Genomic DNA, 26,211 nt, shown 5'->3' with positions numbered 1-26,211 from the left:
CCATTTATTAAGTATGGGCATCATACTCTTATCATGTTGCACATCAGGTCATCTAAGCCTCATAGTAAGACTGAAAGTCACAGATGGGGAGATAAGGCAGTCTAGCCTACCTTCCATTGACTCTTTGGCCAGCTGCCTTCCCTGACAAGGGTCCTGCCCCATCCTCACTCCAAAGGAAATGGAAGATAGACCTAAAGTTTTTGAAGAACTGAAAAAAGGAACAAAGCATGTACTTAATGTCTCCATTGGGCACAAGGACCAAAGTGTCCTTAGAAGGCAGTATTTGTTAAAATGTGAGAACATCCTAACAATCAGAGCCTCAGATCCCTTGGAGGCAATGAGCTCCTAGTTACTAGAGGTGTGCAAGAGAAGCTGATCAGTCTGTTGTCAAAAATTAAGTCTAGCTCATTCCTCAGCCATCAGTTTCACACGCCCCAAAGGCTGAGGGCATGTGCGTGACTCTCCTCTGCCCTGTGAAGGGTGTGTGCCTCCTGCAGCTAAGAGCCTTGGAGCCACTGCCCTCATTTTCTCTTGTTGTCTTGAATGTAGTCCAAGGGAGGTACCCTGCAACCAGCATGTTGAGTGCCAGGAAAGACCAGGAAATGGAATTGGAGGCACCATGTGCTATATATGAAGGAGATGAAAAGTTTCCAGGAATTAAGTCCAGTTTCATTTCATTATAGGATAGTAGAAAATGGTGATCCCAAAGCCTTTTTTATAGAAGTTTCCTGGACAAAACAAATCCTCAAACACCTCCAATCATGTCTATGAATGCATCTTTTAACACCATATCATCAGGTATAAGGCAGAACTTATCAGCCAAGTTACAGGAAGCAGTGAAAGTTAATCTCAAGATGGCCATGTTGCTTGAATACACCAAGGATAATAAAGAGCAGTTTATGGAGAATCACCATCCCCATTAATTCGACCACATCCAAAAGCAATAACATCTTGGCTGAAAATCCTAACACATCCCATCAAGTGAGAAAAAAAAGATAAAGAAAACAACTTTCAAAAGCCCAGAGGGAACTACATCCAATCTCTTGGGATAAACTATAATGGAAAAGAATATAAAAAAGAATGTACATATGTGCATAACTAAGTCACTTTGCTATACAGCTGAAATTAGTACAACATTGTAAATCAAGTAGATCTCAATTTTTAAAAAATAGTGACTAAAAAACAGAAGATCAGAAACATAAATTAACAGATAAAACAAACCATAAAGGAGAAATTCCTCAAGGATGGAATTGGACTGATATAGGAAGAAAAGTTATGACCAACCTAGACAGCATATTAAAAAGCAGAGACATTACTTCACCAACAAAGGTCTGTCTAGTCAAAGGTATGGTTTTCCCAGTAGTCATGTATGGATGTGAGAGTTGGACTATAAAGAAAGCTGAGCGCTGAAGAATTGATGTTTTTGAACTGTGGTGCTGGAGAAAACTCTTGAGAGTCCCTTGGACTGCAAGGAGATTCAACCAGTCCATCCTAAGGGAAACCAGTCCTGAATATTCATTGGAAGGGATGTTGAAGCTGAAACTCCAATACTTTGGCCACCTGAGGGAAAGAACTGACTCCTTGGAAAAGACCCCGATGCTGGGAAAGATTGAAGGTGGGAGGAGAAGGGGACAATAGAGGATGAGATGGTTGGATGGCATCACAGACTCAATGGACATGAGTGTGAGTAAACTCTGGGAGTTTGTGATGGACAGGGAGGCCAGGTGTGCTGCAGTTCATGGGGTCACAAAGAGCTGAACACGACTGAGTGACTGCAATGAACTGAACTGAGTCAAACAAAACTGGCTCTACAGATGATGAATGGCACTTGGAATCTGAGACATGGGAAGAGTATCCTTTAAAAAACAAACTGCGTTCAAAATCTTTTATTATTCTTTTTTAGGACTGAAGTGGCTTTTTATAAAACAGATTTTGTTGGTCTATTTCTTACATTAAAAATATTTTAAGCTGAAAGTCATGAGGATATCTGGTTGTATTAAATTATTTTCACAAACTTGCCTTAATAAAAGGTAAAAATGTTGCTGATTGATATACTTTATGAAGCCATTTGAGCTTTTTAAATGACAAATATAGGGAATAATAATCATTGTTAACTTATGTGATCTTAGTCTAGTGGATGTAATTTTTTCTAGAGAAATGTAAAGCTGTTTTCAAACTCTCATTCCAGTGGAACAGAATAATGAGTGAACAATTAGCCCACAGCATGATGCATATTAATAGGCTCCTCATCTTACGGGGGACCCTGGTGGGCTGCTGTCTATGGGGTCGCACAGAATTGGACACACTGAAGTGACTTAGCAGCAGCAGCATCTTAATAAAGTCTTCTTCACTTCTTTCTCTTAATTACTGAAACATAAATTGCTTCAGAGGAACTTAAATACTAGTATTTGTACTTTATACATAATATTCTTTGTAGTTCCTTTTTCTTTTGAAGGGCAAACTGCTTCTTTATAATAAATGAGAAACTTTATATTGATACTTTTCTCTTGGTTTGGGTCACAATGTTCAATTATGAGAGCTTTCAATGGAATTTTGAACAGGAGAACATAAAAACAAATCTGCCAAATGCATCAGAAAGTATTTGAATAGAAGTGCTGGTTCCTATTTAAAATATTTCTCTCTGCTGCAGATAGATGGGAGTAAAAGATGCCTTAATATCTAATTTTTGTATTATTAGAGACCATGGTTTTAAGAAATTCCTATTTATCTGTTGTATATTTTTAGTTGTTTGGTAACTGAGGTCTTCTAAATTTTTTAACACAAAACCACATTTCCAGTCTTGCTTCTTTTCAAGTATCCAAATGTATTCTCAGGGACTTCCCTGGTGGTCCAGTGGTTCAGAATCCACCTGCCAGTGCAGGAGAAGTGGGTCTGATCCCTGGTCTGGGAAGATTCCCATATACCTCCGAGCAACAAAGCCCATTCACATATCTACAGGGCCCACACAAGGCAACTACTGAAGCCCACGTGCCTAGAGTCCAGGCTCTGCAACAAGAGTTCAGTTCAGTTCAGCTCAGTTCAGTCGTTCAGTCGTGTCCGACTCTTTGCGACCTCGTGAACTGCAGCACGCCAGGCCTCCCTGTCCATCACCAACTCCCAGAGTCCACCCAAACCCACGTCCATGGAGTCAGTGATGCCATCCGACCATCTCATCCTCTGTCATGCCCTTCTCCTCCTGCCCTCAATCTTTCCCAGCATCAGGGTCTTTTCCAATGAGTCAGCTCTTCGCATCAGGTGGCCAAAGTACTGGAGTTTCAACTTCAACATCATTCCTTCCAATGTAGCCACCACAATGAGAAGCCCTCACACCGCAACTAGAGAAAGCCTGTGCACATCAACAAGACCCAGTGCAGCCAAAATAAATAAACAAATACATTAAAAGTTTTAAAGAACCAAAAGAAAAAAACAAATGTATTTCTTAGTACCTTTGTCAGAGAAGGCAATGGCACCCCACTCCAGTACTCTTGCTTGGAAAATCCCATGGACAGAGGAGCCTGGTAGGCTGCAATCCATGGGGTCGCTAAGAGTCGAACACAACTGATTGCCTTCATTTTCACTTTTCACTTTCACGCGTTGGAGAAGGAAATGGTAACCCACTCCAGTGTTCTTGCCGGCAGAATCCCAGGGACAGGGGAGCCTGATGGGCTGCTGTCTATGGGGTTGCACAGAGTCGGACATGACTGAAGTGACTTAGCAGCAGCAGTAGCAGTACCTTTGTAATAATAGATACAGAAGTCTCTCAAATGCTGAACTGTAGTATATACTTACTTAAAAAAAAATCATTCATAGGGGAAACTATTGGTGTAGTTTTACCAGGAAGTTTTTAATATATACGTGTGATTCACAGGGATTCTGTATGTGCTCCCCAGCTAAAAAAAACACATAGGACTACTGCAGTGGTATCTGGGAGAGTTGCTTGTTGGTTCATCAAGTCACAGCTGTGCAGCTTGGGTCTGAGTTTTTAAAGAATAGCTAAGTTATTAAAAAGTTTCCTTAGCAAAAGAGCAATTGAGCTGTGTCCATGAATTTTACTGGGCTAATGTTGGCGTCAGTTAAATCGTTTGAATTCTGAAGTATAATTACAATAAAGAAGTTCAGCCTCATGTTTGAAAACCGAGTCACATTTCTTAAATTAGTATGATAGAAACATTAAAATTCAGGACCATTGGGATATTTTGATTTGTTTGCTGTTTTTTTTTTGTTTGTTTTTTTTCTTTTTAAAGACATTGAAACTAATACATTTGCTAGTGGAAGAAAATGGTTTGTTTTGCTTTGAAGATTCTGAAATTGTTCAGGCTTATTATGTTTCATAGATTACAAAGAATAATGCTAGTGAAATGCAAATCTACTATTTTTACTCATTTCTTTTTACATGAAATGTACAAGTTTCAGCAGGGTGGTGATGGTGGCAGTGGTGCCTCTTTACTACCTTATGTAAAACAGTTGAACATTCTCATCAATAGTGCCATCATCTATTTAACACTCCCAGTATATTTTCTGTTTGTTTAATTAAAATTGTATGAAATGACACAATTAACAAGCAATAAAATCTCTATTACATACACACAGATACACACAACACAACTTAACACATACACACAGATACAAAGAAATGTAGGGAATTCTTCAATTCAGTTCAGTTCAGTCACTTAGTCATGTCTGACTCTTTACAACCCCATCGACTATAGCAGGCCAGGCTTCCCTGTCCATCACCAACTCCCAGAGCTTCCGCAGACTCATGTCCAACGTATCAGTGATGCCATCCAACCATCTTATCCTCTGTCATCCCCTCCTCCTCCTCCTGCCTTCAATCTTTCCCAGTGTCAGGGTCTTTTCCAATCAGGCGGCCAAAGTATTAGAGTTTCAGCTTCAGCATCAGTCCTTCCAATGAATATTTTGGGGGGAATTCTTGGGTAAGAGATTTGACTAGATAACTCTGAGAGTCCTTTCAACTTAGGTTCTATTACTAAATGATTCTAGAACTCTAACATGGTATGATTCTAAGGCTGTGACTCCAAAATTTTATTAGGACAAGAAACAGTCCCTATTTTCAAAGAACTCACAACCTAGCAGATGAGGTAGACAAATAGTTACTTTTGATAACTGTAATAAATAGTCCTATAGATTAGATGCAAGGCCTTGGCAGGATGTGGGAAGGAAGGCTTACTGAGGCAGGGCTTGTTTCCTCAAGGCTGGTCTCAAGAACCATTTGCATCACAATCTTTCCGGAAGCTTTCTTTAAAAAAAAAAAGAACAGCAACTAATTTCTGGGCTCTATTCCAGATCTCCTGAATCAGAAACTCTGAAGTGGAACCCAAAAGTCTACTTCACTTAAAATAAGGGCTGAGGGGATTCTTAAGTGGACTGAAATCTGAGACTGCCTGCTAAGGGATTTCTCTGAGAGATGATTTACAGACTGAGAAAAAGAAGTAGCTGGGTCAAAATATGAAACTACAGAAGTCACACAGAAGTACAGTGTTTTGATGAAGATTTTGTACAATTTTGTACAACATTCCCTCCATGGGATAGGCCTTTTTTGAATGATAGCACTTCTTAGATAAAATCTGAGGTTCTGTGATTGAGGGTATATGCCTCAGATGTCCCAGGACAGAGTTTTCTTTGCACAGGAGTCAGAGCTGACCTCAGTTTGTTAATAACTATTCTAAGGCCGTAGGCTGGCAAAGAGGTCCCTGATGCGGACTTCCCACAGAGTCCCTGAGAGTCTACTCCCTGCCACCGTCTGCTCCATTGTCGGGCCTCCTGGCCCTCATTTCCCAATTGTCCCTGGCTTCTTCTTTTCTTTGGAACCTGCAGTGTCTGCAGTAAGAAAGCAACAGCTTGAGTGAGGGCCTGATGGCCAGAAAGCACACGGTGTGCGGGATAGGGAGCTGTGAGATGTGTCTGGACACCAGTTGTCTGCGTATGCGAGGGACTGCTGAGACTTGGAGGAGACAGTGGTTAAGGGGAGAGAATGGCCTAGTGGATTTTGAGTCTGAGCTCTGCCAGCAACTTTCTTGGTGAGCCTGGGGCAGTCCCCTTTCCCAAACTGGGCCCCTTACCCAAACTCTATCCTGGTTGGAAAAGAGGGTTTGTGTTAAAATCAGATGATTCTCCAGTGACCATCTGGGTTTAGTATTTTAGATTCTAAGATCTCGGATCCTAACCATCGCCCTGTGAAGAATGCATGCAGGAAGTGTACCCATTTTACTGCGAGGAAGCCGCGGCTCAGTGAGGAGCAGTGACTTGTCCACCAACACACAATCACGGAGGAGTAAAGTCGGATTCCACCAGCACCCGACTCTCTGCCTCCTCAGACCCGGCAAGCCGACGTGAAGCAAGAAAACAGTTGGTCTCTGGTCCAGGAAGCAGGCGCTGCAGGGGACGGAAGGGTCGGAACCCATAGAGCTGTGGGGCCAAGCAGCTGGGCGGAGGTGCCCAAAGCCAGCTCGGGGAGGAGAAGTGGGTGGGTTAGGGGCCGGGCGGGGCCGGGGGTGGGGACGCCCGGGGGGAGGGAGAAGGGCTCAGAGCGCGGGTCGGAGCGCGAAGCAGAGTGGGCGCAGGCAGTGCTGGGCGCGGACTGCGAGCCGAGAGGCTGGCGGAGCGCGTTGGGGCGCAGTGAGGGGCACCCGCGAGCCCAGGGCGAAGAGTCCAACAGACTGCGCTCTGGGAGCCTTACAGATGGGCAGGTAAGACGCACTCGCCGGGTCGGGAAGGCCGAGCTGGAGCCGGGGATAGAAATGAGCGATCCGACCGCCTCCCTGCAGGCCGGCGACCCGACCTTGGGGGCAGCTCGGGTACAGACCCCTCCTCTCCAGGAACCCAGCCACAGGGATCCCGGGGCGCACGTGGCGAGCCTGGGCCCCTGGCACGCCTTGCCCGGAAATCTGGGGGTTTGGATCGGCACTCACAGGCCCCCGGAGGGCGGCACCAAAGCTCCTTCTACATCCACAGATGTGCGAGGGAGCACCTGCGGCTCCGCCGCGAGCGCACACGCGCGTCTTCTCGCCCGGCGGGAGCCGCTTGCTCTGCGAGTGGACTTGCCAGTTCGCCACTTCGTTGTGTTTCTCGTCCTAGGCGCCCCAGTCCCGGGAAAAGCCTTGGGGCCCCCTTAGCCATATTCTAGCGCTAGTAACATAGATCTAGGCTGGGGGTCAGGAGACTTGCGTTCTAGTTTACAGCTTGTGTAAAGCTGTGCCAACCGCCCACCTACCTGCTCTATGCCTTGTGCCTTCTCTTGGGCTACCACCTGTAAGATGAGCCTCCCGGTCCTGCTGCCCATGTACTCCGCATGGCCTGTGGGGAAGGGGGACTGGACCCGAGAGTCTCTGCTGTGGAAAGTACAGGAGTTCAGTCCCTTTTGTGAGGGCTCATGGAGCAGTATCTCCTCCTATCCCCTCTTCCCACTTATCAACAGTTTGCCTGTGGGGAAACACGTCCAGAGAGGAGATGGCTTGCCCAGGGTCACAGACAGAAGTAGAACTCAATTCTCCTCACTCCTAGCTCAGGGCTGACTCCACTTCAACAAGTTGCTGTTGTTCAGTCACTAAGTCATGTCCAACTCTTTTGCAACTTCATGGACTGGAGCCTGCCAGGCTCCTCTGTCTGTGGGATTTTCCAGGCAAGAATACTGGAGTGAAGAATACCCCATATCCTTCTCCAGGGGAATCTTCCCTAACCAGGGATTGAACCTGTGTCTCCTGCAATACCAGGCAGACCCTTTACCACTGAGTCACCAGGGAAGCCCCTTCAGCCACAAGAGTGCATTGTCGATGTGTTAGCTGCTCCTTATCTTCTGGTATCCAACCAGTTGTTGGCTCTAAGTGGGGGAGAGCCATACTGGAGGCAAGGAAACTGCTTTCAGATTTTCTTGATTCCTTGAGATGATAGCAAACAAACTTCTTCATTCCTTTCTCAGTCCACACTTTGCAAAGCACATTTGTACCTATAAATTGAATAGGCGAATGCTCCAAATTACGACTAAGAGGGTAGCAAGACAAGAAAGCCCATCTTACTGATGGGGAGAATGAGGTCCAGAGTGAAGAAATGACTTAACCAAGACACATGGCTAGACACACCTACAAAACAGGACAGGTCTCTTGACTCCAATTCCATTGTGTTCTCTTTCACCAGCAGGAATACAGAATAGTACCCCTAAATGGAGAGAGATTACAGGGCTGATCAGAAAGAATGAGAGACAAGAAAGATACTCTTTATTTCTGAAAGAGGTAAGTGTATCTGAGAATCAAGAATAATAAAGAACCTCCTGGCTTCCTCTGAGGCTAAGAGAAGGAAGGGAGGGGAGAGGAGACATAGAGTTAGCTGTTCTTGGTAAAACTGGGAGGCAGGGTAGGGGAGGTAGATAGGGAAACGGAAAAGAAAACAAAGTGACCGGCTGCCCAGTAATTCTCTCTAATGTTTATATGATATGTTGCAATTTCTTTTTTTCTTATTTTCTAAATATGTATGTATTTGACTGTACCAGGTCTTAGTTGCAGCAAGTGGGAACTCTTAGTTTCAACATGTGGGATCTAGTTCCCCTATCAGGTATCCATCTGGGGCCATCTGCATTGAAAGTGTTTAATCTTAGCCACTGGACCACCAGGGAAGTCCTTGCAATTTCTAAAACACTTTTCCCACATGGTCTCTCTCCAAATTGCGATGTGAGGCAAGTTGGGGGGTGGATAATTATCCCCATCTCATAGATGAGATTCAGAGGAAATAAGTGCAGTGCTCAAGGTCACACAGCCAAGCAGACAGCCGAGACTGGAACCATGAAAGGCGCACTTGAAAGGCAAGATTAGAGGCTGGGAGACTGGGATTTGGACTGTGTGTGTGCAGCAGGTGGGTGTGTGTAGCCACACCCTGGGTAGGTACACAGGGAAGAGGGTTGCAAAGCCGCTGCTGGTGTTCCAGGCCAAGAATGTTTGCCCTTTGGATTGAATGGGGTTCAGGTGCAGGGAAATCTGTGCTTCTAAAGGCGGCTTAGAATGCCTCCTCCCCGACCTCACTTCCCCCCCGACCAAGATGGTGTCTTTTCTTTGAGCTTTCCCTTCCCATGACCAAAAGGAATCTATTTCGGCCTGCCCTTGCAGTTGCTTTGTAAGTGCTTTCATGAATGTGTATTTGTGTGTGCAGGAGGGACTAGTCTAATAAGAAGAGGTATTTATCCGTGTGTTCTTGAGTGCCTACTATAAAGAGACGTATGAGGCACAGGTCCCTCTCCTCACCCCTCCCAGCTCACAGTTTAGCATATACATCTTTATCTATTTATATTTCTACAGATATACACCCCCAATATCAGTATAGTATAGTGCTCTAATAGGATTTTATGCAAAGCCCTTCAGGAACAGACAAGAGGAAGAGACTTAACTGGCTAGGGAGTGGAGAAGAGGATGTCTCAGGAGAGGGTCTACCCAGGTGACATTGGAACTAGGTCTTGAAGGATGTATGGGAGTTTGCCAGGCAGATAAAAAGAGGATGGGCATTTCTGCCTTAGCAAACAGCATGAGCAAAAGCAAGAGGGGGCAAAATGCAAGGAATGTTTGGAGAATGGCCTGTAGCTCAGTATCATGGGGCATGGGCAATGGGGAGAGCTGCAGTGAGATGAGGCTGGAGGCAGGGTCATATCTGAAGGAGCTTGAATGATAATCAGCAGAGGTTAGACTATCTTATAGAGAACAGAGAACTTACAGTGAAAAGATACAAAGATAACTGTTTTTCATCCCAGTTCCCAGGCTATGAGACCTTGAACAAGTGACTTCCTCTTGGCGGTGGTCTGGCGGGGCTGGTGGAGGGGGAGTGTATGGTTTTTCCCACTGGCTGAATGAGGGGGTTACACCAATGACATGATTGTTAAGATCCCTTCCAGCTCAGATTCTATTTCTTTGTCTCCTTCTAACTGTATGTTAAGCTTCCTTTCACACCAGCCCATGGTGGTGATAAGACCACCAGGCGGGCCAGAGGCAAAATTTGCAGTCCCAGGAGTTATCGTTGGATTCCCTACCTGCTTTATGTGACCGCTCTCCCGTGCCTTTCTAACACCCTTCCAAGCACTTCAGACACTCTTTCTTGAAGAATAGCTAAAACAGAGCAGTAGGGAAACCAAAAGAACCAATAGTGGAGTTTTACTTTTCCCCAGAGAAACCTGAAAGAAAACCTCACTAAGATACCCAGTTTATCCTTCAGGTCACAGCTTTATGCCTCCACTCCCAAGAAACAGGTCAGGCAAACTGGAGTCAAGAACACTTTGGGTGAACCTGTTAATGTGCAAGGAAGAGTGGCACCAGGGTGTGGAGGAAGTGGGTGCACTTGGTTTGTATGGGGGGGCAGAAGTACATCTGGAGCAGAAAGGACCGTGGGAGACAAGACTGTAAAGTAAGGTGAAGTGTTAGTCACTCATTCGTGCCTGACTCTTTGTGACCTCATGGACTGTAGCCCGCCAGGCTCCTCTGTCCATGGAATTCTCCAGGCAAGAATACTGGAGTGGGTAGTTATTCCCTTCTCCAGGGGATCTTTCCGACCCAGGGATCAAACCTTGGTCTCTTCCACTGCAGACAGATTCTTTACCATCTGAGCCACCAGGGAAGGTTAACTCCTCCCAAAGTCACCAACTTCTGCCTTTATTGGATCCTCAGTTACGACTGGTGTGAGGGACTTCTCTTGTGGTCCAAGAGAAACCAACAGCTTGGTCCATAGAGAACCAAGCTGTCCCTTAAGAGCTCTCTGCCTCTCCTGAAGCCACAGGATGCCCTTGCACACAGGCCCTCCCTCCCACCTCAACCCAGCTTCTAAAGACATGCATCTATGCCTCTTTTGCGCCCTCCATCAGAACCACAAATATCCACAAATATCTCTTGTGGTTAAGACTCCATGCTTTAATGCAAGGGGTGCAGGTTCTATCCCTGGTAGGGTGACTAAGATCCCACATGCCAGGTGGTATGGCCCAAAAGAAAACATTTGTGAGAGTCTGTAGTGCAAGAAAAAGCAGTAGTGGTGGACTTACAGGAGAGGATGCCCAAGGACACGAGGAGCCTGTGTTTGGTGGGAAATACAGCTCAGATGCCAGAAGACATTGCCATTTGTAGTGGAAAGAGCACCTAAACAGCACCCTAAAGACATGGGTTCTCATCTGAGCTCTGCCATTTACCAACCATGTCATTTTGGACGAGTCACTTTCCCTGTCTGACCTTTAGTTTTCTCAGCTACAAAATGGAAGGACTGACTGAGAATCTAGATTCTAAATGGTCTTTAAAATCTCTTTTCAGTCACTGTTCATCTTCCTTCCTGATTATCTCCTGTTTCAAGTCAAGGACTTTCAGGGCAGGAGCTCTGTCTCCCCAGTCTGAACAGCTTCATAATCAGTTATTATCTTGAAGAGGGAAGCCAAGGAGCTCAGAAGAGGAACAGAATTCCCCATGTTGCCAATTGCCAATCCCTGCCTTGGGACCCAGAGGCAGGTCATAAAGAACCAAGCTGTCCCTTTAAGAGCTCTCTGCCTCTCCTGAAGCCACAGGATGCCCTTGCACATAGGCCCTCTCTCCCACCTCAATCCAGCTTCTGCTGCTAAGTTGCTTCAGTCCTGTCCGACTTTGTGTGACCCCATTGACAGCAGCCCACCAGGCTCCCCCATACCTGGGATTCTCCAGGCAAGAAAATTGGAGTGGGTTGCCATTTCCTTTTCCAATGCATGAAAGTGAAAAGTGAAAGTGAAGTTGCTCAGTCATGTCTGACTCTTAGCGACCCCATGGACTGCAACCTACCAAGATCCTCCGTCCATGGGATTTTCCAGGCAAGAGTACTGGAGTGGGGTGCCATTGCCTTCAACTCAACTTCTAAAGACATGTAGCTATGGCTCTTTTGCGCCCTCCATCAGAACCACAAATATCCAACCAGTTTGTCCAGAGAGGAGCTGGAAGAAAGTCTGAGGAATGAATGGTTTTGTGAACCTTTACTTTCCTCATTGAACCCTACTCAGAGCCCACCCTGTCCTCCATGCTTTCCCCCTAACCCCACTTTCTAACACAGAGTCTGTCTCTCCCAGGCTAGATCTCACTGGCAGGTGAGCTATAAAGAGGAAAAATGAACAAGTCAACAGATTTGGCCTTCAGTTTATCTGGGCTGGAATATTAAATGTAACAGTCCTGGGACTCTGAAGAGTCTTAACCTTGGAGGAAAAAGTCTGCAGTCTTCTCTATCTTGTCATCTCTGGGACTCTAGAGAGCCCCCCAAATCCTCTCCCACCAGCCTACCCAGTCTCCCAACCACAGTGTGGTTTTATGGTATCTTCATGGGATGTTAGATCGGGACCTTACAGGATCACACAGTAAAACCCCTTCATTTTACAGATACACACAGGAGCTGGGGCCCAGAAAAGGGAAGTCACATACCCAAAGTCACACAAGTAGCAACTGAATGAAGACAGCTCTTTAGTTTTCATTTCTTTCACTGTAAAATGAGGGAGGTTAGACTAGATGGACTCTGAAGCCCCTGCCAGCCTCTGCTCTGCACAAATAAAACCACCACCACATCTGTGGAGTGTCTAGTGCCATGCACTCCCTCATTTTCTCCTTTAATTTTCACAAAAAAGCTATGCTACAGCGTTGATGTCATGCCTGTGTTTATACCCAGTCTATCCAAATAGGCGGATTGGTAACATGGTTTTTTCCTATGTAAAACAGCAACCCAATTCTGGCTGCCATTCTGCCACTCACCTCATTTCCTTGGGTCTCAGGTCCTTTCAGCCCTTTAGAGACTCGTAATGAGATGTCAGTACTCGGGGAAAGGAAATGTTTTAATTTTATTTGTTTATTATACTGCATCAGGTCTTCGTTGTGGCACTAGGGGTCTCCATGGAGCACAACTGCATGGAGCACAGTTTTTCTTTCATTGCGGCACATGGACTCTCTAGTTGAGGCACACAGTCTCAGTTGTCGCATCAAGTGGGCTTAGTTGCTCTGAGGCATGTGGGATCTTAGTTCCCCAACCAGGGATTGAACCCACATTCCTTGCATTGCAGGGTGGATTCTTAAACACTGGACCAGTGTTGTTTCTTAAACAAACCCAAAAGGGGATGTTTTAGACTGCACTGTTAGCTGATCCCTGAGCAGCAGCTCCTGTGTTGAACTGAGGTTTCTCATGAAGTCACCCAGTTGAGACATTGTGAACCTGGTGTTGGGAGACAGCAATCAGGGGTCCCTTGGTCATGGCACAGTTCCCTTAACTACAACCCTAGGCTGGCCTGATCCCGCTGCGGAGGGGAAGTCGGAGGGAGTGATCACCCACACTAAAGTTATTGCACAATTCTTGGGGCTTGGCCTTAGGCGGTCCACTGTGGTTCTGAGGGGTTTTTTCCTGTGTGTCTGGTTCCTTCCTTTTCTGTCCCCCAGCCTCCCCCGCCCCCAGGTCTGGGCCTTCCCAGCTTCCAAAGTCCATGTGTTGCAGGAAAGGGGACCCCTTCCAGGGCCGCCTGAAACTGGGCTCTTGTCTAACACTCGGAAATGAATTGTCCGAGGAGATACATCTGCTGACAAAGCAAGAGATTTTATTGGGAAAGGGCACCCGGGTGGAGAGCAGAAGGGTAAGGGAACCCAAGAGAACAGCTTTGTCACGTGGCTTGCAGTCTCGGCTTATGGTGATGGGATTAGTTTCCGGGTTGTCTTTAGCCAATCATTCTGACTCAGAGTCCTTCCGGGTGGTGCACACCTTGTTCAGCCAATGTAGATACCAGAGAGAAGGATTCTGGGAGGTGGTCAGACATATGATGTCTCCTTTTGACCTTTCCCGAACTCTTCCTGTTGGTGGAGGCTTATTAGTTCTGTGTTCATTACCAGGATCTCCTATCCTGAAACAACTCATGCAAATAGTTACTATGGCGCCTGGCCATGTGGGTGGTTCCAGTCAGTGTGCTTCCCCTAACACATGCTGAGACCTCAGATGTGTCCAGGGACATCCTGAAGAGGCTGCAGAGCTAAGGAGCCTTGGGGCACCCACAGGGAGATTCCTGGAGCTGACGAGGAGCCAGTGAACTTGCCTGCTGTTCCGTGAGCCTTCCCGGGGGAGGTGGCCCTCCACCTGCCCTGTCAGTTCAGGCCCCCTCACAAGGATATCTAAGAGAAGTGGTGACGGTATCTGCCCTGGGAAGGAAACCTGGGCCACTGGGAACAGAGAGACTGCATTTTCATTGTGCATACTGCTTCCGTTTTTCATTGTGTATATGTATTTACTTCACAAAAACAACAAGTAGATTTTCATTTTAATGAAAGCTGTGGTCTTTTTTAAAAAATTAAAATGTGTTTCAAAAATCCTCTTCACCATAATAAATGTATATGCTCAAGCAAGCCTGAAGAGGGGGCAGAGCAGAGATAATAATCTTCTTCTTTCTAATTAACGAAATTTTTAATGTGGTTTAAAGAAAAAGCAATGTAAATGTTATCATCTCAACCATTTTTAATAGCACATCTCAGTAGTGTTCATTGTTATGAAACAGACCTCTAGATCTTTTTCATCTTGCAAAACTGAAACTCTACCCGTTGAACCACAATTCCTGGTGATAATCTCTTTTGATAGATGAGGAAACTGAAGCGCAAACAGGGCAAGAAACTTATTTTACTCAAAGTGAGTTCTTCTAGCATTTATGCTGTCTGTCTGTTGTCTGCCTATAAAACTATCTGAGGCCCCTACTTCCTGCAACCGTTACACTAGCCATCCCCTCCCTCAAGTGCCCCTCACATCTTCCATCTGTCCCTGCCCCCACCTTGTCGTCCCCTCCAGCTCAGCTCATGTCTCAGCATCTTAAACCTAGACTATTTCACCTGTCACATGGCTCCCTGCCTCCATTCTTGCCCCTTCCACTCCGCACTCCACATGGCAGCCAGAGAGTCCTTTCCAAGTACAGATCTGATCATTTAACCCCACCTTTAAAATGTCATTCTGTGGTTCTTCTCCACCTACATGATAAAGTTCCAACTCTGCAGTCTGGTACTCAAGGCCCTCCCTGATCTGGTTTGGACCAGCATCTCCACCCCACATCTTATCCTTCCAGACATATACTCTTTTTGCTACTTTCCATTCTTCAAAACATGCTTTCTTGTTATGCCTCTATCCATCTGTTTCCCCCTTGCCTCCTCTACTTCCAAAAGATTCTTCAAGGTCCAAGTCAAATTCTTCCGTTGCTGTGAACACTTTCCAAGCACCGATCAGAATTCATCCCTTCTTGCTTTAAGCCCCAGTATCTCCTAGGTTGTCTCCTACATTAAGAACTGGCGATGTGCCCTGTGTGTAGGGACTGGCCTCCTGGAACTCCCAGGATGAGCCTCCCAAGAGTGAGCCCAGATGATTCATTGAGCCATTTGTTTCATTGTGCTGCTCCTGCTTCCCATTAGCCCATATGAGGAAACACGAAGGCACAAATTTCTTGCCTGATAAGTGGGATAGTACATGAAAACTTATGCCTCCCGGATCTTAACTCTTCCCCTCCTCCATCCAGACAAGGTTGTCCAAGTTCTAGATGGCAGAGGGCCCCAAACGCCTTGCAGAAAATGTGAGCCAGTCCTGGGTTATTGCTGTATTACTTAGATTCTTCCCCCCAACATCTACATTCATAGCATTATTCATGAATATTTATTATGAACATAACTAACTGTCAGCTTTTCCAGGGAAAAGACCTTATGGTTAATAGTCAAGTGTGTTAACTTTGGTTGACAGCACTACCTTAGAAAAAAGAGTTGGAACCAATGTTCAGTGAACACTGAGTGCTTGGCCCGTGAAAAATCCAAAGTGGCCATTTTTACTGGAGACCACCAAGGGAAGGAGAGCTAAGGCAGTCCTCTCACTGTGGGAGAGAGCATAGCCTTGCTGACCAGGAGCATGTGGCTGCTGATAACCCTTATCAGTAACAAGAGGACAGCCTCACATTGCCTCATATGTAAGTGCTGGGGCAAAGGGAAGGCTGTGAAGATAAAGCTTGTGGATTGTGGTGGGAGTGCACAAAGGCTTCCTGAAGGAAGTGAGTGTGGAGCCTTGTTTAAAAGGAATGACGTGTTTTTTCAGAGACTAGGATGCAAGGTTGTCTTTGGCAGTTTTTCTAAGCTGTAGACTAAGGATATCTGAGCCACGTATGCACACAGGGATGTTGTTTTGGAAGGCAGAGTAGTGGAGGTGGCCAGTGTCTTTTTTCTCTGAGGTAGGTAAAACCCCAAACCAGACTGAGTGCTCCTTTCACTCCACTCCCCTCAGGCCCAGTGCCTGCAGTGGTTTCAGCCCCTCCCTGCTTCCCAGCCACCTGTTTTCCGACAGAATTTCCTCTTAATAGCTATGAATACCTAGACTCAGACCTAGGATGCTTTAGCGATCAAAAGACCCAGTGTCTGCTTCTCGAGGCAGGGGGAAATCTAAGCCATCCCCAGACATCTTCTACATGGTGTCTGTGAAGCATAAAAAAGAACTGAGCTTTGGTAGAGTTCTGAGGCATGTCTTCTCACTGTGCTACATGGTCCTGCGCATAGCTGGCGTGGAGGCTGCAGGAGCTCTGAGCTAGTCATCAAAGAGCAGGGCTCTGTCTTGGCTCTACCTCCAATATTCTCTGTGATCATGGACAAGCCACCTGGTCTTTCTGGGCCTCAGATTCCCTGTGTGTAAAATGGAAAGAATTATAACGTTAAATAATTCCTAAGGTCCTTCTAGCCTAAAGCTCAGTGACTTTAGAGTCCCCAGAAGAGGATAGATCAGCATGGTTATAGTGCTCAAGGAAGACTTCTTTCCACAGGCATTTATTGAGCACCTACTGAGTGCCGTCATGAGTGCTCATATATATCAGTGAATAAAACAGACATAGCGGGACTTCCCTGGCGGTCCAGTGGCTAAGAGTCCATGCTCCCAATGCAAGGGGTATGGGTTCAATCTAGGGAACTAGATCCCACAAGCTGCAAGTATGAGTTCACATGCCACAGCTAAAGATCCCACTTGCCACCATGAAGGCCCAGCAGAATCAAATAAATAATATTTTTTAAAACAACAACAAAAAAACAAAACAGACATAGTCCCTAACTTCCTCGGGCTTGCAGTCTAGTGGAGAAGGTAGGTAGACAAGTAGTTAGAATAAACTGTGAGGCTGGGATTTTAGCTGGGGTCTGAAGAAATGGTAGGGTCATTCAAGCTGTAAGTAACAGAAACCATCTTCTCTCTTTTCTGTCACTGCCAGAACATCCTCCAATTCTTCCCCCACCTTCCCTGTTGCTATGGAGACCACCAGTGGGGCTGAGACCTGGCATGAGAGCCTGCACGCTGTGCTGAAGGCTTTAAATGCCACTCTGCACAGCAACTTGCTCTGCCGGCCGGGGCCAGACAACCTGACTGAGGAGAAGCGGGCCAGCCCGCCTGGCCGCAATGACAACTCCTACACGTACATCCTCTTCGTCATGTTTCTCTTTGCTGCCACTGTGGGCAGTCTCATCCTCGGATACACCCGCTCCCGCAAAGTGGACAAGCGCAGTGACCCCTATCACGTGTACATCAAGAACCGTGTGTCTATGCTCTGATGCTAAAAGGCTGGGATGGCAGAAGATCAGGAGACCTGAGGATTATCTTCTGGGGCCTCCAGAACTCAGCTATGGGCCATATCCAGCTTCTGTGTCCTTATTTGTCAGATTAACAAGAAACAGTGCTAAGGGGGTTCATTGTCAGGGTGGGAAGAGAAGATCTGATGGACCTGGGCCTTGTGGATAAGGATTTTTTCCAGCAAAGATAGACTTTTTAGCCTGTGGGAGCCCTATGAACAAATACATAGACACAGCAACATATAATAAAAAGTGAGTGGCCTAGTTGCCAGAGTGTTGGGGGCTAGGGGTTCAAGGAAGGAGAAGAGGAAGTCATAGCAAAGGGAAATGAGATAGGAGAATACCCTGAGGACACAGTTTTTTAATGTGTTATGGTGATGATTATCCCATATCACAGACAGGAAATCTAAATTATAAGCTTTTTCATAGTTGTTCACATTTTATGTTTTTCAGCCCATTCAACATTTGTGATGTTACCACCCCGTGAGGGAAGCAAAGCAAATGCTCTTCTGCCCATTTGGGCCAGAGTGGTGCCATGACTGGAACCCAAGATCTCTGGTCTCTTTGCCTGCTGCTGCTAAGTCACTTCAGTCGTGTCCGACTCTGTGCCTAGTGCTTTGCAAAACCTCTGTGCTACCTAAGAGTGGATCTAGGCCTGAAATTCACATAATTCTAGGGAGTCCTCCTTAAGAAGAGTAATTTTCAAATATCTTATTTTTGCAAATATTCCAAAAACATATCAGCATATTAATACATTGTTAGGTCCCCTCCTAAGACCTTAAGAAGGAGCCATGTGAGTACAGAACCCTAAATGTCAAGCCTCATTAGCTCCGTGGTTCCTGTACCCTTCCAGCCATGTCCCCCTGTCCTTCCCAGTCCCATCGCCAGTCCTGGGGACTTCACTACCTCTAAGGCAGCTTCTAACATTCTGATTGAATTCTGTGAGAAATTTTCTGATACCAAGTTGAAATCCTGCTTCTAGAAAATTATTACACCTAGAAGGTATCATATTAAAAGAAGCAGGTACCTGATTCAGTGGGAAGAGAACCAGCCCTGATTCTACTACCAGTGTGTATGATCTGGCTAGGCACTTTTCTGACTCTTGTCTTTCTTCAGAACCTTGAAATAGAAGGAAAATTGAAATAGTTGAAAGTCTCTAAGTGCTTGATCAGATCTGACATTCTAGGTTTCATGTACATTGATTTGAACTATATAAAACTGCTGTGCTTATAGATAAAAAAACAGCTGAATATCAGTAATCTCCCATGGTTCAGCTGAATACATCAAATGTGGCAAGCTACAAATCCCAGACTGGAACCTTCCACTCTTCTGTTTCATTTCTGTTTTTAAGGGATCTCCATGGGGTCTCCAGAAAGCCCTGTCAAAACATACATATTTATGTACAGCAAACACTTTGAAAGAATATTTTGATAGCACTTACCACTGAAGAGGAGGATTATGGGTGATTTTCCCTTTCTACTTTAAAATTTTATGTAATATTTGATTTATTTGACCATAAGTATGTTTCTTATATGATAAGGTCAGGGGTGGGGGAGGGAGCTACTTCCACTTTGAAAAATAAATGCCTGTGTGTTCCTTGAATGGAGGATCACAGAACAACTTTGCTCCCTTGAGCAGTTATGTTGATTCCGTGCAAATTCATGTGCTCAAGCCTTTCCTCATATCTTCTCGAGGGAGAAGGTGGAGACCTGATTAAGAATATGTGATGTAAGGGTGTACAATGGACTTGGAAATCTATAACTGGATGGGACTTTGGCGACCACCCAGTCCAAACGCCCAAATAACATACAGAATCCATGAAGTATGAGAATGAATGTCAAGCGATGGATGCTATCAGGATTTTGGGAGATGAGATTGAGTAGATGTAGAGGAGCCACAGAAAGGTAGGATTTGAACTGGGCTTTGAAACAGGACAGATCTCAGTGGACAGAGTGAATGAAGGGAATGAAACAAGGAAGCTTGGAGGCAGAAATGTGGTGAGACCACCCCCCTGAAGAGAGCAAGGTCAGATGGATGTTGGATGGAGCAGGAAGAAGCCCACAGTGGCTGCACTGGGAGTTCAGTGTCCCCATCGATGGGGGAAACTCCCCTTCACACCCCTGGAGAAGGAAATGGCAACCCACTCTGGTACTCTTGCCTGGAGAATCCTGTGGACAGAGGAGCTTGGCAGGCTGGGTCCATCAGATCACAGAGTTGGACACAATGGAGCACATACACGTGCCCCTTCGCACAGTCCTTATAACTTACAGGGCTTAATAATAAAGTCATACAAATGCTTTTGAACGCGAGTTACAGAAATCCAATGTGCATTAGCATACGCACAATAGAGGATTTACTGAGAGGAATATGAGGTAGTCACCAGTCCAAAAGAGGAGCTGTAGACACTAGGGCAATTCCAGGAATCTGGGGCCTGGAACTACTTAATTGTATGGATTTACAAAATCGGGGCTCAATAAACTTCATTGTGCACACCCACAGTTGGACTAAATAGAAATCTAGGCTTTTGAGGTATAATTTAAACATTCTAATATTTTATGATGTAGGTACATCCCGGCCCTCCCCTCAGCTCTAGCTGACTAGCTATCCCACTACCTCCTTCAGCCCACGTGCTCTTTTTGGTTGCACTGGTTCTGCCCCCTGCTGGCCAGATCCCAGCACATCACCTCGAGCCTTCAAAACAAAAACTTTGATAATCACATAGTGGCTACTATGGGCCATCGACTCATCTAGGCACACTTGAAATACATAAGCAAATGAAGATCAAAGAAATCCCTGCCCTAATACTTAAGAGAACTTAGGATACTGACTGTGGCCTAAACATTTTAAGGATATTAACTCATTTAGCTATTAAAACCTTCATAATAACCCTTTGTGGGGCTTCCCAGGTGGCACAGTGGTGAAGAATCTGCCTGCCAATGCAGGAGATGCAAGAAATGTGGGTTCGATCCCTGGGTCAGGAAGATCCCCTGGAGGAGGGGAAATGGCAACCCATTCCAGTATTCTTGCCAGGAGAATCTCATGTTCAGAGGAGCCTGGTGGGCTACAGTCTATGGGATTGCAAAGATTTGGTCACGACTTAGCAACTGAGCACGCGCAACATCCCTATGTAGTAGGTATTATGGCTACTTCAATAGAGCCCATTTGTTCAGTCAGCCCCTCAGCCCACTTTCAGCACCATAGCATACCCAGCCCAGAGCATGGGTCTGAACAGTCCCCAGAGATGAATGGGAAAATGATTTGGGAAGATGATGGCAGGGTATTGACACCAATAGACTGAAGTTGGGTTCTCTAGAGGCAGAGTCTGAGACAGGCATTTACTGAGGGAGCATTTCTGGGGGGAAACAGGCAATGGAAAGAGTGAAGTAGAAAAGAAAGGGAACAAGACAAACAAGGAGTGTGTCAGGTCACATCTAGCCCGGGGGCCTGACCCACAGGGAACTGGAGCATAAACCACACGGCAGAATCACACCCACTTGAGGGTCGGACACGACTGAAGCGACTTAGCAGCAGCAGCAAGCAGAGGCAAGAGGGGGCGGGGTTTTATGCCTCATATCAGTCATTTGTTGTGGGCCACCTTGGTGGGACCGGAGATGAGAGGAGGGTTACAAGGAGGTTCCATCATCTGAGAGCAGGTCTCTGGAGAAGAGTGGCACCTGTGAGCAATTGCAGCCTAGAGCAGATGGCTTGGGTGGAGATTTGCAACAGCCTAGTTCCTCAGGAAGGTTCAAAGCTTAATTTTCATCACAGGATCAGTCTCATCTTTTGTGACTGTTTCTACTGCATGTCACTCATCACTGACTGCTGGATGCTAGAGGGGGCACATAACCTCCCACAGATGCTTACATCTGTCTGAGACCAAAACTCTGGAGAAGGGGCAGGTCTGAGCTGATGACAGCCAACACTCATGGCAACTGGAGAAGGGGGCTGCATGGGGGCTCCGACAGCATCCACAGCAGCTGTGTTCGTGGGGAAATGGGAGCAGAAGCAGACCATCACATCTTGGGATCTTCTAGCTTAACAGCCAAGAAGCACGCACATGAATAAAGAACAAAACAAGATAACACCAAAAAGAACCAAGTAGGAAACAATACAGTTAAGTATCAGAAAATGTAGGAAATGATATTAAACGTGATGATCAAGAAGAGGGAGAGAGACATATTCATGAAGTTTCCTGGCTACAGGATTTAATTAGAAGCTCTAGTGTGTATGGTCCAAGGCAGCATTCCAAGTATGTGGATGGCTGTCCTCTATGCAGTCATTTAGGGACTTGGGATGATGAATGCCATTCTCAGCATGTAGCTTCCAAGTTTACTCTGTAGAAGCACTTACAGTTAGTGGGGAGAGAGAAAGATCAGAATTCAAGGGCCAGAGATTTACTCTTAAGCCAGCAAGGCAAAAGCTGCCTGTATCCCATCTGCTCACATCTCTTGACAAGGGTTTGGTAGCATAGGCACAGCTGGCTGCAAGGGGAGCTGGCAAATGATGTTCCCATCTGGACAGTCATGTCCCAGTCAAGCCTCAATTACTATGGGAGAAAGAATGGATTTTGTGGACAGCTGGTGTTCTTCACTTCATCCTCCTCACTTTCCCCAGGACAGATCATGATCAAAAAAAATATAGTCCTGGACTTTTCCCTGATAGTTGAGGAGTTGATTATGCTTTCACTGCAGGGGGCAAGGGTTCAATTCCTGGCCCAGGAAATTCCACATGCCATGTAGAAGGAAAAGAGAAAGAAAAGAAAGAAAATGTTCAGTCCTGCCAAGAAGGAAGAAGTGTTGTTTACTCTGATTCGATCATGTTTTCTTTGGAACTCTGCATTCAGATGCTTATATCTTTCCTTTTCTCCTTTGCCTTTTTTTTTTTTTTTTTTCTCCTTTGCTTTTTGCCTCTCTTCTTTTCACAGCTATTTGTAAGCCCTCCCCAGACAGCCATTTTGCTTTTTTGCATTTCTTTTCCATGGGGATGGTCTTGATCCCTGTCTCCTGTACAATGTCACGAACCTCATTCCATAGTTCATCAGGCACTCTATCTATCAGACCTAGGCCCTTAAATCTATTCCTCACTTCCACTGTATAATCATAAGGGATTTGATTTAGGTCATACCTGAATGGTCTAGCGGTTTTCCCTACTTTCTTGAATTTAAGTCTGAATTTGGCAATAAGGAGTTCATGATCTGAGCCACAGTCAGCTCCTGGTCTTGGTTTTGTTGACTGTATAGAGCTTCTCTATCTTTGGCTGCATAGAATATAATCAATCTGATTTCGGTGTTGACCATCTGGTGATGTCCATGTGTAGAGTCTTCTCTTGTGTTATTGGAAGAGGGTGTTTGCTATGACCAGTGCGTTCTCTTGGCAAAACTCTATTAGTCTTTGCCCTGCTTCATTCCGCATTCCAAGGCCAAATTTGCCTGTTACTCCAGGTGTTTCTTGACTTCCTACTTATGCATTCCAGTCCCCTGTAATGAAAAGGACATCTTTTTTGGGTGTTAGTTCTAAAAGGTCTTGTAGGTCTTCATAGAACCGTTCAACTTCAGCTTCTTCAGCGTTACTGGTTGGGGCATAGACTTGGATAACTGTGACATTGAATGGTTTGCCTTGGAGACGAAGAGAGATCATTCTGTCACTTTTGAGATTGCATCCAAGTACTGCATTTCGGACTCTTTTGTTGACCATGATGGCTACTCCATTTCTTCTGAGGGATTCCTGCCCGCAGTAGTAGATATAATGGTCATCTGAGTTAAATTCACCCTTTCCAGTCCATTTCAGTTCGCTGATTCCTAGAATGTCGACATTCCAAAGAATAGCAAGAAGAGATAAGAAAGCGTTCTTCAGCGATCAATGCAAAGAAATAGAGGAAAACAACAGAATGGGAAAGACTAGAGATCTCTTCAAGAAAATTAGAGATACCAAGGGAACATTTCATGTAAAGATGGGCTCGATAAAGGACAGAAATGGTATGGACCTAACAGAAGCAGAAGATATTAAGAAGAGGTGGCAAGAATACACAGAAGAACTGTACAAAAAAGAGCTTCACAACCCAGATAATCATGATGATGTGATCACTAATCTAGAGCCAGACATCTTGGAAAGTGAAGTCAGGTAGGCCTTAGAAAGCATCACTACGAACAAAGCTAGTGCAGGTGATGGAATTCCAGTTGAGCTGTTTCAAATCCTGAAAGATGATGCTGTGAAAGTGCTGCACTCAATATGCCAGCAAATTTGGAAAACTCAGCAGTGGCCACAGGACTGGAAAATGTCAGTTTTCATTCCAATTCCAAAGAAAAGCAATGCCAAAGAATGCTCAAACTACCGCACAATTGCACTCATCTCACATGCTAGTAAAGTAATGCTCAAAATTCTCCAAGCCAGGCTTCAGCAATACATGAACCGTGAACTCCTTGATGTTCAAGCTGGTTTTAGAAAAGGCAGAGGAACCAGAGATCAAATTGCCAGCATCCGCTGGATCATGGAAAAAGCAAGAGAGTTCCAGAAACACATCTATTTCTGCTTTATTGACTATGCCAAAGTCTTTGACTGTGTGGATCACAATAAACTGTGGAAAATTCTGAAAGAGATGGGAATACCAGACCACCTAACCTGCCTCTTGAGAAATCTGTATGCAGGTCAGGAAGCAACAGTTAGAACTGGACATGGAACAACAGACTGGTTCCAAATAGGAAAAGGAGTACGTCAAGGCTGTATATTGTCACCCTGCTTATTTAACTTATATGCAGAGTACATCATGAGAAATGCTGGACTGGAAGAAACACAAGCTGGAATCAAGATTGCTGGGAGAAATATCAATAACCTCAGATATGCAGATGACACCACCCTTATGGCAGAAAGTGAAGAGGAACTAAAAAGCCTCTTGATGAAAGTGAAAGAGGAGAGCTAAAAAGTTGGCTTTAAGCTCAACATTCAAAAAACAAAGATCATGGCATCCGGTCCCATCACTTCATGGGAAATAGATGGGGAAACAGTGGAAACAGTGTCAGACTTTATTTTGGGGGGCTCCAAAATCACTGCAGATGGTGACTGCAGCCATGAAATTAAAAGACACTCCTTGGAAGAAAAGTTATGACCAACCTAGATAGTGTATTCAAAAGCAGAGACATTACTTTGCCGACTAAGGTCCGTCTAGTCAAGGCTATGATTTTTCCGTGGTCATGTATGGATGTGAGAGTTGGACTGTGAAGAAGGCTGAGCGCCGAAGAATTGATGCTTTTGAACTGTAATGTTGGAGAAGACTCTTGAGAGTCCCGTGGACTGCAAGGAGATCCAACCAGTCCATTCTGAAGGAGATCAACCCTGGGATTTCTTTGGAAGGAATGATGTTAAAGCTGAAACTCCAATACTTTGGCCACCTCATGCGAAGAATTGACTCATTGGAAAAGACTCTGATGCTGGGTGACATTGGGGGCAGGAGGAGAAAGGGACGACCGCGGATGAGATGGCTGGATGGCATCATGGACTTGATGGACATGAGTCTGAGTGAAGTCCGGGAGATGGTGATGAACAGGGAGGCCTGGCGTGCTGCGATTCATGGGGTTGCAAAGAGTCAGACACGACTGAGCGACTGAACTGAACCGAACTATCATGTTTTCTGAGGGGTGCAGGTGGGAGCCTTGTAGGTCTAACTAAGCATGTCCTGGGAGTGTGACTTGCACTGGTGAGTCTGGTCTCTACTGGCATTGCAGTGGTAATACCCAAGATATTTGTTTAGGCAAAGGGGAAATAGACAAAGTAAGGCTTTCAGCCAGCTTTGTATAGAATAAAGAATCCTCTTTCAGGTGCCACTAAGAAACCAAGAACATGATCTGCCTGGATGAAACCAGAGAACCTATCTGAGATTAAACTGTGACAGAGAATCAGGTCTGGGAGCAGGAGAGAAAGAAATTTAGTGAACAGGAAAGAAAATGGGAAGAAAAACTAATATTTGATGAGCAGCCTATCTCCGCCAGGCACTGTGCTGGGAAACTCTTGAGGTGATTATTTTTTTAACCTCATTTTATAGACAAAGTAACAGAAGTTCAGAGGTGAAATAGCTTAACATTCACTTAATTATTATGTAGTGCTGTCTAGATTTTAACACAGACCTGTCTAAATTCAAAGCCCATGTTTTCCCCACTATAGCTGGTCCCTTTGAAAGTCACATTAGATCTTTTCTTGAGACTCGTGGTGATGATTTAGCTGCTTAGTCGTGTCTGACTCTTGCGACCCCGTGGACTGTAGCCTTCCAGGCTCCTCTGCCCATAGGATATTTAGAATAAACATTCCTAATCTCCCAGCAGATTCTGTGGCTGGCCTCTCAGCTCCCCTTCCTGGCTCTAATAGAGAACAGCCAGGATCCTGTCCTCACCTAACTCCTTCTACACCCAGGCAAGATGATTCAAAGAACAAAGAGGGAACTGTCATAGTGCTTAGGGGGAATAATAAGCCAACCGGGACAGCTTTTGGGTGAGAGTCCTTAAGTCCCTACTGTGCTAACTCAACACTGGGGACAAGAGAAGAGACCAGCCACAGAAACTGCTTGGAGATTAGAAACGTTAAACCTCAAGGAAAGGTCTAACGTGAATAGTTGGTGACTCTCCCTCAGTTAGAGAGAGGATGAGATTATT

At 45.5% G+C, this 26,211-nt stretch overlaps 1 protein-coding gene across 4 annotated transcripts; it reads left to right on the top strand.

Moving 5' to 3' along the window:
• Positions 1-6,550: 6,550 nt before the first annotated feature.
• On the top strand, positions 6,551-17,837 carry KCNE3 (potassium voltage-gated channel subfamily E regulatory subunit 3). Of its 4 annotated transcripts, XM_040258884.1 has the most exons (4): positions 6,570-6,707; positions 8,152-8,246; positions 16,069-16,201; positions 17,219-17,837. In XM_040258884.1, the coding sequence occupies exon 4, from the start codon at positions 17,256-17,258 to the stop codon at positions 17,553-17,555; it is 300 nt and encodes a 99-aa protein (XP_040114818.1). In that variant the 5' UTR covers positions 6,570-6,707; positions 8,152-8,246; positions 16,069-16,201; positions 17,219-17,255; the 3' UTR covers positions 17,556-17,837. The 4 variants fall into 4 exon arrangements, with proteins under 4 accessions (XP_040114815.1, XP_040114818.1, XP_040114817.1 ...); XM_040258883.1 differs by lacking the exon at positions 16,069-16,201 and having other exon boundaries at positions 6,571-6,707; positions 8,155-8,246; XM_040258882.1 differs by lacking the exon at positions 16,069-16,201 and having other exon boundaries at positions 6,571-6,707.
• Positions 17,838-26,211: the final 8,374 nt, after the last annotated feature.

This window comes from Oryx dammah, unplaced genomic scaffold, assembly GCF_014754425.2.
Source record: "Oryx dammah isolate SB20612 unplaced genomic scaffold, SCBI_Odam_1.1 HiC_scaffold_17, whole genome shotgun sequence".
Classification (NCBI taxonomy): domain Eukaryota; kingdom Metazoa; phylum Chordata; class Mammalia; order Artiodactyla; family Bovidae; genus Oryx; species Oryx dammah.
Note: the sequence above shows the minus strand (reverse complement) of the source record. Positions and strands in the feature narration are given on the sequence as shown.